Here is a 15,853-nt window from a genome sequence, read left to right as displayed (position 1 = left end):
CTGCTACTGCTGCCAAGCAGCCCCGCCCGTTGGAAAGAGTGTGGGATATACCACTACTAGGAATGGGAGGGGGGGACTAAATCTTTTAAGATTTAAATAGCACATTATTGCGCGATTATAATGAGCACCGCTTACATTGTGCTTTTAATAAATACTACTACATTGTTCAAAAATTATTAATTGTGTCTCAAATGATTCTAGGGGGGTACAGCTTTACTGAAGGGGGAGTCATGTCCCCCCTGTCCCCCCCGGGATTTCCGCCCCTGCCTGAACCACCAGCACACCCCAACAATTTTCACTTTACAATGTGAGAAAACTGAGAACTTTAAACAGCAAATATTCTGCATTTCTGCTACTGAAAGGGGGCCAGGACAGTTTCTAACAGTTGCTTAGTGCTCTTGTTGTTTAATGTGTTCATCACTTTAATATAGCAGCTGGTAAAGGTGGAGCTCATTTTGTCAAATCATTCAATCCACTGTTGGGCAGCTTAATATATATTCATACATCATCTATTTGATGATTTATGTTTTGTATTAATGCACTGAATCTGTACACTAACTAAAGCTGTTGGAGAAATGTAGTGCAGTAAAAAGTACAATATTTCCCTCGGAGATGCAGTGGAGTAGTCATATAACGCTGCATAGAACAGAAATACTCAATAAGGTACAAGAAATTCAAAGTTGAGTACTTGAGTAAATGTACCGTTTTTACATTTCACCACTGCACAAATGTCCCAAGAGAAGAATAGGGGAATAAAATTGAGCCTCCTAATTGTCTCAGAACTGGTGTCAGTACTGTGAAACACAGAAACAGGCACATCAGGTGGGGTTACATAAGCTCTCCTTTCTCTGCTTATTGAAAAAAGTTGATTTCATTTGTGAAGTCACCCTCAAGTATGTGGACAGCATGCGGGAAGACTTTCCACCAGATTTTAAAAACCTGGCTGCCAGGATTTTCTCCCCCAGTTGGTCCTAGAGGTGTTTGATAAGGCTCAGGTTAAGTTCTTCCACAGCAAACTGAAAGGAACATTTCTGTATAGAGCTTCATGTTGAAACATAAAAGATTCAAACACAAACTGTTGACACAAAATTGGATAACACTGTTGTTGCATACTGGAGCATTAAGATTTCCCTTCATCACAACTAAGGAGTAAAAGTATGTGAACGTGTGTATGTGACAAAACTAACTGTGGTCACTGTCTTTCTTTTTTATCCTCCAGCGTTGTCCAGCCTCTCCTCCCAGTCACCCCCTTCCTCACCCTTCATCACCCCCTCAGCAGAAAACCCTCCCCCACTCCTCCCTGCTCAGACCGCCCTCCCGACCGACCTCAGCCTATCACAGCATGAGACAGAGAAGGCTGACAACAAAGTGGTTAGTGAGTCACAGCAGCTGGCTGAAGCTGAAACTGAGACAGAGCCCCTCAGCCAATCGGGAGACGAGTCGGAGAGCTTCGGTCAATCGCAGAGCAGCCCCTGGGAGCCGAGGGCATGGCCTGAGGGGCGACAGGTTCTGACTCACCTGGTGGAGGGATTCGTCATCCAGGAGGGGCTCCAACCATTTCCTGTACGGACATAGATACAGACTAAGGACACACAGCATTTGTTGTACATCATACTGATCAGACCAAGAGTTACAGAAATGATATGACTGATGTTTATTTATAATGTTAGCTGCAGTCGGAATCAGCAACCTAATGTTATATTTTTTCAATATTCCACAAGTTAATTTTATTCAAAACCTGCTTCCAGCTGTGGTGGACATCAGTATCTTTATGTATTTAGTCTTTTACTTTTGCCCAACCTGCCTTTTTAATTGTTACTGTAGGTAAATGCTACACAATTTAGTATTTATCCAAAAATAATTCAAACCTAAAATACAGTTACAAAATAATCTCTCTTTTTCTGTTTTGGTTTGAAGCGCTGGTAAAGAGTGAACTCAAAAGTCCTGCATTCAAAATTATACTTGAGTAGAAGTACAAAAGTATTAGTACCAAAAAGTACATTATGCAGACTGGAATACAAACTGTTGCAGTCACAGGTTGTTGTGGTGTTTTTAAGTGCCTTTTTGTCGTGCAGGTGAACCGCTCGTCGCTGCTGGTTCCAGAGCAGGTGACCAAACCAGAGGAAGTGAACGGGACCAATGGGAGTCCGGTGTTGCCTGTGATGGACACAACAAAACAAGCTGAGCACTCCACTGAGTCAGAGGGGGAGGAGGCCGGAGACACAGATGACCCTACCAACAGTAAGAGTCTCATGAGTTGATTGGTTTAGAAACTGTGCAACCTTCATCCTGTTTCAGGGTTTTTCTTCAAATTTAAGTTTAATTCAATACTTTATTGCCATCTCGACATAGTCAGTTGGAACTGATGTCAGTGACATAACTAATAACTGTTTTCATAAGACATCTAACACCCAAACCATGCATTGTTTAGTTGTTAAAATATGAGAAAGTCCTTAAAGAGTAACTTAAAACCAGCTGAAAATCTTGACTTTGCTGACCTCTGTTGGTTTAATGTCTCATATTGCTGCAGTGATGTGCATGTGTACTACAGGATCTGATGACATCACTTTTAGGTGTGGTCACAGGTGCAGCAGAGCACTCGTCTGATCACACAGCAGCTTCAGAGGTGAGACAAGGTTTAAACTGTCGACCAGAGAGGGCAGCAAAATTCTGCCTTTCAGCCTGGTGTTAAGTTATTCTTTAAAAATGCTTATTCCCATTTACCATAGCTAAATGTATCATAACCATACCATAAAATATGATTCATATTAATATTTAATGATCATATTACCTATATTTAAATTGATGGTTGAGTGTAAGCCACAGTCAAAAACACAAAAAGGTTTAATTTACAATTATATAAAGCACAGAAATGCAGCAGCTCGTCACATCTAAGAGGCTGGTTCAAGCATTTTGGCCAAAGATCAGTCTTAAATAATCACACCATTAATTTCTACTCAATAATAAATTAGGCACAGTTTGTTGTGATGGATCTAACATACATTTCTGAACTCTGCAGGTTTCGTGGCATACTAAAAAGAGCAGGAGACAAAAACTACTTGGAAGGTTGAGCAACAATCTAAAAACTGGTATCATTTAGAAAATGATGACCAGTGTATGCAAAACACATGCAAAACCATCAGTATAGTCTTTCCACATGTGTTTTGTTGGTCTTAGAGCAGAAAATATTAATCAATTAATCGTTTTTCAAGCAAAAACACAAAACATTCTCTGGCCACAGCTTCCCAGTTTCTGTCTTATTTAAGTTAAGTCTTTTGGGGGTTTTTTGGTTGTTGGTGGACAAAGCAAGCTATTTGAAGTCAATAACGTGGGTGAAGCTCATTGTGACAGGCAAGTTTCACTTTTAGAAAATAGCATTTTATAGACTAAAAAATTAATGCAGAAAATAATTAATAATAAAATTATTAATTTTCCAGGGAATCCATACTCAACACCTTTAGAGCCCCAAGTGATTAATTGATTGATCATTTTTCAAGCAAGAACACAAAACATTCTGCAGCTCCTCAATGTTTTGTCAGAAAAGTGGTATTTTGGGGGGTTCGGGTTGTTGGTGGACAAAAGAAACAACCTGAAGACAAAAACTTATTTACTATTTTTCATTTTTTTGGGCATTTATGGACCAAATGGCTCTGAAATCAAACACAGTTGACCATGTTTGTTTCTCACACACAGGGTCGGCCCACAGGGACAGGACGGTGCTGCACTGCCAGTTCTGTGGGAAGAGAGGCCATGCACACAACTTCATGCGGTCCAAACGCTTCTGCTCCACTTCCTGTGCACGCGGGTGAGACCTGATTCCATTGGCTCAAAAACAAAACGCAGCTAATGTTCTGTGTGACCTTCAGTCATTATTTCTGACATGCAGTGGTGTGTTCAGGGGTGTTGTTGTTACAGCGGCAGTGCTGGCAGGATGTGGTGTGTGTGCGTGTGTGGCCTGTGTAGAAACACACAGGTGTGAAATGCAGATATGAGTGTGAATCAAAGCGGCGGAACGAGGAGATATCACCTCCTCTCTCTCTTCTTCTTTCTCTGGCAGGTTTAATGTTCGTCTGACGAAGCGTCTGCGGGCTCTGAGTGCAGGTAGTCGGTCAGAGAGGCCTCGCCCAGCCCTGAACAGGGCCGAGTCCGTTCCTGGGAAGCCTCTCTTACTACGACTGGTAGGGATACTGAAGAAACCACCAGCCTAAAACACTGTACACTGTAAAAGCTCACTACTTGAACAACTGGAATTTATCTGTTCTTTCCAGAAATAGAAATATAATGTACAACTCACACTGAAATGTTAGAAATTCCAAATAGGGCTTCAAGTAATGATTATTTTCAGTATCAGTTATTTTTTTATAAACAATTGTTATAAAATGTCAAAAAATGGAAAAAAAAATACTCAGTAGACTGTATCAGCTGACTTTGTCATCCGGATTAGTAGGGGATGGTGGCCAGGCTGCAGACCACTGTAACAGACCCAACAAAAGATAAAACCATCTGTGATTTAGTGAGTCATAGCTGTTTTTATAACGAATTTTTAGGCTTCAAACACGGGTGTTTTGTTTTGTTTTTCCAGGAGCTTTATAGGCCTTAGATATGGGTATTTTGTAGCTACCTGTTGGTTTGTTTCAATGTGCTTTTGAGGCTTCAAACATGGATATTTTACAGCAACCTGTCTGTTTTCCAGCAACTTTTTAGGCTCCAAATGTAAGTGTATTGTAGCAATCCATCAGTGTTCTTCCAGCAGCTTTATAGGCTTCAGATTCGCATGTTTTGTAGCTACCTGTTAGGGTGTTTCAATCTGCTTTTCAAGCTTCAAATGTTGGTGTTTTGTAGTGACCCGTCTCTGTTTTTACAGCAGCAGCTTTTTAAACTCCAAACGTGAGTGATTTAAAGCGACCTGTCTTTGTTTTTCTAATGGCTTTTTAAACCCCAAACGTGGGTGTTTTGTAGCAACCTGTCTGTTTTTACAGCAATGTTTTAGGCTCCAAATGTGAGTGTTTTGTAACAATCCACCAGTGTTTTTCCAGTGGCTTAATAGGCTTCAAATGTGGATGATCTTTTCCTAATCATAACTAAGAGGTTTAAGTGCCTAAACCTAACCACACATGAGCCACAATGTCGTTGAAACATAGTGAAACGTATCTGTTACATAATAAGATGCAAATATAACGTATGCATGGTTTGCAGAAATATACAATGCCAGCATTTATTCCAGGGATTAAATTGAACACCAACAGGGATTAGTACTCTTTAATTTGGGTCAGCAGTCAGTTCAAGTGGACCCATGAGATACCACTTGCTGCTGGTGAAAGAAATAGTTATTTTATTTTAGTAAAAGTAGAAATACCACAGTCAAGTAAAATTTCCCTTAATCAGCAGAGTTTTCTTGAAATATAAAAGCAAAACTACTCATCATGCAGAATGGCTACTTCCACAGTGTTTTAATTTTATGAAATTATCGTTATTATTTTGTTTTTATCACTAACAAATACAAGTAAGAGCATTTCAAAAGAATACTTCTACTGCAATATGATCATTTGTATATACATTACTCAGCGTGTTACTTTGAATTTCTCCATGGTGAACGGAGAATCCAAAAAAGGTGAATATTCGTCATGAATTAAAGAGAACGGGGACTGCTTTGAACAGTAACAAAACAATATCAAAACATGTGTTTACAAACTTTTACATGTCTTGTGCAGTATAATCCAAGCCTCATATATCCAGTCATATGCTCAATACCTCACAAATACATATGTTTTAACCAAAACATTATGATTTGAAATACTTCCCCCTGTAAGTAGCACACCCTAAACATGCCGAAGCGTGTGTGAGAATTTGTAAACAGATGTTTTGATATAGTTTTGTTGTTGTTAAATGTGGACCCTGTTTACTTTAATTCATGAAGAATTTGTACCTTTTTGGATTTTTCGTTCATCGTGGATGCATGCAAGAAAAAGTTTTCTTCACAAATTCAAGGTAACACGCCATGAGTAATTGATACACAAATGGTGATTTTGCTGGTCAAGTATTCCTTTAATGTTCATCAATATGGATCCAATTTTAGATACTTTCTATATAAAGTATAGTATATACTAGTGAGTGAATATAACCTCAGTTGGAAATAAATATAATGCCGTAAAAAGTACAATATTTCCCTCTGAGATGTAGTAAAGTAGAAATATAAAATGGAAATACTCAAGTAAAATACAAGTATATCAAATAGTACTTAGGCACAATACCTGACTTTATGTACTTAGTTACTTTCCATCACTGTCAACTGAAAGAATTTCAAGACACCAAGCCCAAGGTGACGTCTTCACATGACTTATTTTGTCCAAAACACAAATATGTAATTTAAAATGATGTCAAACAAAGTAAAGCAGCAAAATCACACTTTTAAGATGCTGGTAGTTGTTATTCTTGATCCTGGGAACAATACATCACTTTTGTTTCCTTTGCTTGAGTGTGTTCTACAAGTAAAGAGGCTCTATGTCCTGGGTAAGACCAGAGGATGATGTTAAAAGCTAAAACAAAGAAAAACTGTGACAAGTGAATCATGAGAAAGGATTTTTTTGTGACAGATTTTCAAAATTGTTTTTGTTAATTATTAGTTAATTCATCCGTTTATCATGTCAACACTAATCCTGTGTGAACATGAGAAGTTACAGACAATAAAACAACTCAAAGTTTTAGCATGTTAGCAGGTAATATTTAGCTTGAGATCAGTGTCACTACAGATGTAAACAGGCTTACATGCTAACATTTACCATGTAATGTTTAGCACGTTGTCCTACACTGCAACATGTTAACGTGCCTTAATGTTAGTTGATTATTAAACACTCACCTGTTGAGGTCTTCATAGTCAGCAGCAAGAAGTTTGCAGTTTGTGGTCAGCTCACAATCACAGGAGCTACATTTTTTGAGAACTCATTATTTCAGTGTAAAAGTTTTCAAACATCCACAAAAACTTCTAAAATGTCTCATATTTTCATCAAAATACACTGTTTCTATCTCAGTCCTCTCACACAGGTGTTAAAGAGCACCAGTGACTTATCGGATGTGGAGTTTGGAGCATTGTTTTATAGCCTCGCAGTCATTTTGGTGTAGTTTCTACAGGCTGGATGGAACATAGCCACCATGGCTGAGACATAAAACCTCCTCCTATATGAGCCAGAGTATCTTCTTAAAGGCGCTGTATGTAAGAATGTGGCCAAAACGGTTACTGCACTCAAATTCAAAATACTGCCGCGAGTCGTGTCCGCCCCCCCTCCCCTCCAGATTCGAGGTTGCTGGACAGCGGCACGCTGGAGACTGATTTGTTTGCCCATGGGCGGCTGCCATGGCAGGGCNTTGTCGGTGAGATCAGTATGTTATATGAACATTATTCCTTAGTCTCTGCGACATATTAGGAGGATTTTACAACTATTTGCTTTAGATTTCTTACATATAGCTCCTTTAATTAAAAAAACAACTCAACAATTAAAATACTGACTTTTGATGACAGTATTTTTTAGACTCAGTATGTATCGTTTTGACTACTCTTGTTCAGGATTAATTTTATTATTAATTTAATAAATAAAATGTGAAAAATAAATTATTGACTTAAGTTTGAGACCTAAAGTTGTGGTATTTGGTAAATATTTACAGATACTCATGACCTCAGTATCTGAAAAATCCTGATTAGACAAAGCTGAAATTACCTACTGATTTTTTTGGAGTAATTTGATGTTTCATTTACTTTAATGCAGTTGAAAGTTTATTGCAGCAGCCTCTGGTGGTCATTAGAGGAATTTTCTTAAGCAGCCTACTTACATCAGAAATATCAGAATCAAATTTATTGGCAAGTAATTTCTCCACATACAAGGATTTTGCGTTGGTGTTTTGGTGCATAACTATGAATGTGAATTGCAGTCATTCCAGAAAAAAAAATATTTGCCCTATTTTGAATTTATAAGATTATACCACTGGACTAATCTGTCTATAAAGTGGTTCAAACTGGCTTCACTGGAGCAGCTACAGCAGCAACATGCTGCTCTAACACTGATGCACCAGTATTAATAATGTTATTTATTACATCAGTCACACCATTTGATCTGCAAAACAAGTACTTTTGATACTTTAAGTACATTTAGCTGATAATACAGGATTTTTACTTGTACTGGAATATTTTTACACTGATGTATCAATACTTTGTTCATTCAGACTTTTAAGAAGCAAACATTGTACAAACTTTCTTCATATTATTATTGTCATTTTTTGAATTAGATTTATGTTGCAGTACTTGCTTTTATATTTTACTTTTTCATATTCTTCTCTTAATTTGTTACTGATGGTTACTATATAGTGTTATCGATGAACTCACTCGTCCTCTCCTTTTGATTCCTTGCAGCCTCGTGATCTCTGGAGTGCTGGGCGGCGTGAGAAGGAGGGGAAGGAGAAGGCAGCGGCGGCAGAGGAGGAGGAAGAGGAGGACATGGAGGGAAGAGGGGAGGAGGAAGATGATGACGACGGGGAGGAGGATCCTGCTGTTGCCATGACAGCCAGGATGGAGCGCCGGGCAGCGCGGAGAGCGAGGAGGGCGTCTGCACCTGCATTGACCACCTCTACACCCACGACCACATTCAAACCGGCACCCTCCCAGTGGAGTGTGGAGGAAGTAACTGCCTTCATACACACACTGCCAGGTAAACTCTCACTAATGTCTTGTCTAATGTCAATATTAAATAAATAAATACTCACATGGGGAGGCCCTCCTGCGACGCCATGTGAACTGGCAGCCTCTGTTAAAGCCGTTAGTTTGATTTATACAAACACTCAAATGTGTTAATCGTCAGCAGATGACGGGGACTCATGCACAGCTTCTCTGTCGCCCCTCATCCAATTAAGTGTTTTGCAAACGCAGTAATTAACCACTGGCTGAGGTAACGTGCATACTTTTAACCACCCGGCTGTCAGCATGAGTGACATCACTGAGACACATCTGGAAGAAAAACAAAACACAGCAAAACTAAAATCTGTAAATATCAGCATGCTCACTTCAGAAACAAAGATGGTTTTATTCTGAAGGTTTTAGGTCTTGTTTTAAAAACACTGACTCCCCTTTATCACTCATCACTCTTTTAAGCTCAATCATCTTTTTAAAATGACATTTATTAAAGGAACACTTCACCCACAAAATGACTATTTGTATATCAATCACTCACCCCATGTTACATTGAATTCGTGAAGAAAGCTTTGTTTTTCTCACATGCCTGCATGGTAGGGCTGCAACTAAAGATTATTTTCATTGTCAGTTAAAGGGTGATTTTGGTATTTTCCAACCTCGACCCTAACCCTTTTTGTGTCAGGTGACTAATGCAGACAGCAGTTTTTGAACATGGTCCAGCAAGCGAGACAAAACAGGCTGCAATGTAATCCTTGTGTGCACTGTTAATGTACGTCCACTAAAAGTGTTTGTTTTTGACACTGACAGGCTCAGATTGTTATTGTGTGTGTCTGACAACATTGTAGAATGGATCCCTACAGAGACAGACCTTTTTGTTAAAGAGTAAAATCCTTTTTGTTTAACCAGAAACAGCCCCAAAGTCTCCATCATCAAACCCACCAGACTCCATTAAAATAAGCAGTAATTTTAGCATGTATAGGGCCAGCATATTTTCACTAACCAGGTGAATTAAGGGTTAAGTTTGTGATTGTTGGAACAGTGGGCATTCTGTGTTCACCATGGAGGTATGCAACTAAGTTGTCTTCAGGAATTTAACTTAACATGGGGTGAGTAAGTGATATACAAATGATCATATTCGGGATGACCTATTCCTTTAAATTAAGTTTAGAATGACATATATACATTTTTTAGACTCCAAATGAAAAGTCTAAATAGTCAATTTTCCATTTCTCAAAGATCCCTCAAAACATAGAAGGACTCCCCAAAATGCCCACAGGAGTCTGATTTTTTATTTTTTTTTCTGAATTTACATTTGCACCAAGTGAGCAGCTTTCATAGGAATGAGTGAGGTACCATCTTGGAATGTGGTTCTTGCTCCAAAGCTGAGAGCAGCAGCCTTCCTATCCCACAGACTACTGTATGCCAGTCAGTTGTATAATGCAGGCCGGTCTTTGCCAACTTGTAAAGGAAATATGATGTGAGCGTGTCATATTTACCAGGTGTCTGCGTTCACATGGTTATCTTTTTAGGAAGCCTCAATATTTTTTATGCAGGACCAAAATGTGTCGCACAGAGTTTTAAAAACTGTCAAGTAAAGTTGCCTGGTCAGATCTCTTCAATCAACCAATTTAATTTTACACTGTTTTATTTACACAAGCTTCTTGTAGGGTTTTCAGACAAACATTTAAATCTGAGAACCTTTAATTTGTTTAAAGAGGATTAGTGAAAAAATATGTTTATATTTCTCCAAGTAAGGCTAGAAAGTGTTTTTTTGGTACCAAAACTTAGTTATATTACTGGCCATGGTGACACTTAGCCCTGTCAGTCACTGCTAAATGTATCACATGAACTGGACCAATGAAAATTTTATTTGATGCATGAATGGATTACTGAATGGGCACAGGGGCAGAATTGTACTTTGAAGAATCACAAAATGATCTCAAAGAGACTGACTAAAAACAAAAACACAAAACCACAAAGACACAAACAACCGCAAAAAGATGCACAATGACTACAAAGACAGTCTGTGTGTCTTGCTCCTATGTAGGAGAGATGCCCAGGGGCCCATTGTCTGATAATCTGCCCATGACTCAAGGGTGTTTATGGTCTTTTTAGCACTTATTATTGTTATGTTGAAACAGGGAAGGGGATTCATCAAACTGCTGATATGTGACCCTGACCAGAATAAGGGGTTTAGAAGGTGGACAGATGTATTTTTAAAGATGACTTCAGCCCAGAACTCATCTTAATCTTTGTGTTTCAGGCTGCAGCGATGTGGCCGAGGCTTTTCGGCTGCAGGAGATCGATGGTCAAGCTCTGCTGCTGCTGACTGAGGACCACCTGATGACCAGCATGAATATCAAACTGGGGCCGGCTCTCAAGATATGCGCTCACATCAACGCACTGAAAAACCAATGAGAGAGTGAAAAAAAACAGACTAATACAAAGGAAAAAGAGAGAGTCGGGGTGTGATGAGGAAGGCAAACTGACAACAAAGATGCTGGAGAAGAGATGAATGGAATAAATTAGAGGAGAAGAGAAAGGAGGAAGTTTTCATGAAAAACAAAAGCTGACACCAAGGATGACAGAACAAAGTCACAAAAAGAGATTCACGGTAATTTATGAGATTATAAATCGAGGTGTGGCCTTAGGAGACGGGAACAGAAGCGAGAAGACACCAGAGTCCAGAGGAAATTTCATCCGTTTTAGGCCCTCTGACTGTAGCAGGAGACCAGGGGGGATTTTTGTAACTTTGTGTACATTTTACATGCCGCTGGAGAGTGTAAATTTGAGCTATTTCATGAAGGATTTTGAACATTTAATATATAAAATTTGTCTATTTAGTTTTTTTAGAACGTGACGTCAACGACAAATCTATCCAGTAGCTAACATAACCGGTGTGTGTAAAAAAAATAATAACAATACGTAGACTTTGTAAGTGATTAATGAAAGTTTAATGTTTTATATCACTATATTCTGGACAAAAACATGTCTGTGGATTAAAAAAAAGTCACTATCAGGGTAGAGACTGGTGTCTTTAATCGTCACATTTTTATGGTATCATGCTTGAAATTATTTAATAAATGAATAATTAATCAAGATGATTGTTTTATGTTATTGTTTGAAATAAAAAATGACGTGTTTTACACCAGCAGAGGGCCGTGGTGAGGCAGGTGAGTGAATTCTGTGTCTTATTAAATAAACTGATTTGAGTTCATGTCACAAAGTTCCTTCCGGACATCCAAAACTTTAAACTTGAGCCAAATATTCCAGGTCAATCTGTATCTGCTGCTTTTCTCGTGGATTTAGGTTTTTCTGTGTTGAGACTGTCTGTCTGTCTCTCCATATCTGGTTTAGGTTAGGATCTCACATGCGCTCTGATTGGCTTGAAGTCTGGACTGGAGGGTATGCTTTTCACCACACCCTATTATAAATCTTATTCTAGGCATTTTTCTGCGGATCAGCCTGGGGCGCGTTAACGGGACGCAGCAGGATTATTTTTTAATTTATACCTTTTTATCAGGATTCTGATCTAAAATATAACATTTAGAATAATATCCTAACTGTTTTGAGTGAAGACTGCAGAGATATTTTGGAATATTGCTGGTCAACTTTTCATCTTTTATAAACTGGGCAGAGAACATAAATATAACTTAACCTCTCCGTTTTGGATCCGTTTCCACACGAGTTTTTTGTCTCTGGACAAAGACTTCATATAACTGCAGAAAGAGAGAGAAACATATCAAAACACTGTAATCTGTTTAAAAGAATCCCGCATTTTTAAAAGAGTGTGATTTTTGTTGGCGCGTAAATACGCACGGCGGCTCCATGGCGCACATGTGCAGGCAGATCACCGGCAGCGCAGCGAGCTGTGCGGGCTGGGTCGGAATCATCGTCGCCACGGCCACCAACGACTGGGTCCGGACTTGCGACTACACGGTGGCCACCTGCGTCCGTATGGACGAGCTGGGCTCCCGGGGACTCTGGGCAGAGTGCGTCATCTCTCCGGCGCTTTATCACTGCGTGGCCCTCAACCAGATCCTCACCCTGCCAGGTAAAAAGGGTTAGACAGATTTACTGGGGGATAGATTATTGTGTCACACACTCATTAATGACAGTATATATAAAAATATTAATTAGTTTGTGCGTGAGAGCATTTCTCATTTTAAGTCAGAGTGTGTTTTCTATTATTTTAGTTTATGCGTTTTAGATCAAAAATGTAAAAGTACCACATGTTTCAGTTGTAACCCCATCCCCTTCTCTCTCTCTCTCTCTCTCTCTCTCTCTCTCTCTCCTTTTCTCTCAGCCTACGTCCAAACGTCTCGTGCCCTGATGATCTGCGCATGTCTCCTCGGTCTCCCCGCGATGCTGCTGGTGCTCATGTCGATGCCCTGCGTGCGGCTGCAGAATGACAACTCTGCCGTCAAGCAGCGACGCGCCCGGGTGGGAGGCATCCTCTTCATCATCATGGGTGAGAGGAGACTTCCCCAACACACACACACACACACACACACACACACACACATTCTGAAGACTAAAACAATAAGGGAGTACATGTTTTATGTTTCATGCTCTGATGGGGTCAGTCATTCATTTTACCAGTGAGGCAACCTACATTGTGAGTGGTCCACTCGTTCAATTCCGTGCTTTTGGGGCAATATTGGATTATCAGTTAGCTTTACAGCAGTGATATTCAACTTGCTCTGCCCGGGGACCATTTCTGCAAAATGACAGGAGGGCAGGGGCCAGTTAATTTATTTTTAATTAATTAATTTTTTGCATATAAATAATTAGCTCGGACCTCTGTCAATGGGGTCCAAGGGATGCAGTAAACAAGCATGCTTTTTAATTCACTCTGGTATCTCATTTAAATTTAAATTACCTTACAATAAATGAATTAATTAAAATCCCAGTGTGAATCAGTTCATTTTCATTGTGCCTTAGGAAATGGTCAGCGGGCCACGGGGTAACCTATCACAGTCCACAAAAAGATGCAAAAGAACTGCAAAGTAACCAGAAAAAAGAGGCAAAACAAGAACAGACACACAAAATGACCAAAAAACCCCACAAAATCCGATAAAGACACATAGAAAATTACAACAAAGAGACACAAAACCACAAAAAGATGCATGATGACGACAATGGAATGCAAAACAACCATACAAAACGAGGTTAAATGACTACAGAGGGGGCCATTGTCTAATAGTTTGCCAATGTGAGTAGAAATTCAAAATATCTGTCTTTTGCACCCCCCTGTGGTAACACCAAAATTACACTGAGGAAATGCATGCCACGAAATAATGGATTATGATATGATATGATATGATATGATATGAAGAACATTTTAGAAGACATTATTTCAGTAATTTTGGTTTCAGGGGACAATTTTAGTTTTAGAGGACGGTAGTTTTGATTTAGAGGAAAGTTTTGGTTTAAAAGGACCAACCATTATCATTGCCAGGTCTTCAATACAAACCCTTTGTCTTGTGCCTTGGCGTCTGGTAGTGACACACAAGGCACCCTTTAGTATATCAATGTGACGCACAGCTGAAACACATGAGCATGTGGTTGTCAATGTAGGAAACAGCAGTCAAGTTGAGGCAACAAAATAAATTGCCTACGTGACGTAAATACATCAAATGAGTGACGTGAAAGCATGATGACCATACTTTTATGTTAAAACAACACTGACTTTTGGTTTCACAAACTGTTGGTGAAACGTCCTGGGTGAAAGTCTTGTTCTGTTTGTCATCAACCTCCCCTGTGTCCCACCTTACGCAGACTTTCTTGCTCTTTATAGTACATCAGTTGCTCTCTCAGTATTGCATTGAAGTTAGCTGAAAGCCTGTTGCATCTCATACAGATGCTAAAGGGTCCCCTTTCCATCAACATCACGTGCTGAGGGGCATGACACAGTGTATTTGACAACCTGGGGATGAGAACAGCCTGAGAGGACAGTAATTTAGGTTATTTTTTAATTTATGTTATGTGACATTTTGGGTTTTAGAGAACCGGTTTGGTTCAAAGAGACATGTTTAGTTTTTAGAGGACACATGTAGAGGGTTTTAAGGAGACATTAGTTTTTGTCTCAGGAGACAGTAATTTTAGGATGTTCAGTACTCGGGTCTTTCCCAGCTGTTGCAGGAGGGAGGAAGGAGGGTCAGGGTCTGTCCGACCAGGCCTCATCCTGCCCGGGTTCATTTGCCAGACTGGGCTCCTTCCTGTGGGGCAAGACAGGTAGTTCCTGTAACAGCCTCAGGGACAGACAGCCAGATACAGATACAGACACCATACTCATGCAAACAGTGCTTTAGACAGTGAATCCATGTCCAGATGTGACTAAAGGCCCAAGAAAGTTTCATTTTAACCCTTCTTTTTAACTTCTATCCTTATAAATGTGTCCTCTCTAACTCCTCCGTCTTCACATCTGTTCCAGCTGTGTTTGGCATCATATCGACTGTCTGGTTTCCCATCGGTGCTCACCAAGATGAGGGTCTGATGTCATTTGGCTTCTCTCTATACGCCGGCTGGGTTGGCACTGCTCTCTGTCTCCTGGGCGGGTCAATTATCTTGTGTTGCTACGGCACCGACCCTGGGACCCCGAGCAGGGACAACAGCTTCTACTACTCCAGGCAGGGGGGTACTGCCACGCCGCTGGATCCCCCCGCCAACCACGCCAAGAGTGCACGAGTGTGAAGAAGATGTGGTTGTCTGTCCCTTGTTTTATATGCAATTTTTAGATTTAGCTGATCCAACTCATAAGACGTGAGCATGTTGGGGTTTAGTGCCTTGCACAAGGGCAGCAAGGAGCCAATCATAGCTACAGGAACTGAGGCACAAATAATCTCATTGGTTGGTTGAATTTTTGTCTTTATGCAGATTTTACAGTTTTACATAATTTTGAAATAGCAAACTGTTGCTTGTATGTGTTGATGAGATTCTGCCATTTTAGAACTTGAGATTTTAAAGTGGCAATAGACAATTTTTTTTTTTTTGCTTTAACTTATCATTATGAAGTAGATGTTGATTTCTCAATGCTATAGAATAATGACACCATCAGTGTTTAGGTTGATTCCCTTTAAGCCTCCCTGTTACAATTCTGTCTGCCACTGGGTACAATCTCCTGGGAAAATTATAATGTTTTACAACACAATATTAAATAAGTAAGAAACAATA

General features: G+C 39.7%; 2 protein-coding genes across 4 annotated transcripts in view; both read left to right on the top strand.

The window, feature by feature from the left end:
• The window catches only part of si:ch211-230g15.5 (polyhomeotic-like protein 3), a 49,412-nt gene extending 37,638 nt beyond the window's left edge, over positions 1-11,774 (top strand). For all 3 annotated transcript variants that reach the window (XM_050056463.1, XM_050056462.1, XM_050056461.1), the window contains 6 exons: positions 1,220-1,563; positions 2,076-2,241; positions 3,694-3,805; positions 4,058-4,178; positions 8,402-8,696; positions 10,941-11,774. In XM_050056463.1, coding sequence (XP_049912420.1) covers positions 1,220-1,563; positions 2,076-2,241; positions 3,694-3,805; positions 4,058-4,178; positions 8,402-8,696; positions 10,941-11,095 — 1,193 coding nt within the window. In that variant the 3' untranslated portion in view covers positions 11,096-11,774. The remainder of the gene's footprint in view (positions 1-1,219; positions 1,564-2,075; positions 2,242-3,693; positions 3,806-4,057; positions 4,179-8,401; positions 8,697-10,940) is intronic.
• Positions 11,775-12,505: 731 nt separating this feature from the next.
• cldn11b (claudin 11b) lies at positions 12,506-15,505 on the top strand. Its single transcript, XM_050056473.1, has 3 exons — positions 12,506-12,731; positions 12,984-13,148; positions 15,114-15,505. Exons 1-3 carry the CDS (start codon positions 12,506-12,508, stop codon positions 15,371-15,373), a joined length of 651 nt encoding a protein of 216 aa, XP_049912430.1. The 3' UTR covers positions 15,374-15,505.
• The last annotated feature ends 348 nt before the right edge of the window (positions 15,506-15,853 follow it).

This window comes from Epinephelus moara, chromosome 11, assembly GCF_006386435.1.
Source record: "Epinephelus moara isolate mb chromosome 11, YSFRI_EMoa_1.0, whole genome shotgun sequence".
Lineage (NCBI taxonomy): Eukaryota > Metazoa > Chordata > Actinopteri > Perciformes > Serranidae > Epinephelus > Epinephelus moara.
Note: the sequence above shows the minus strand (reverse complement) of the source record. Positions and strands in the feature narration are given on the sequence as shown.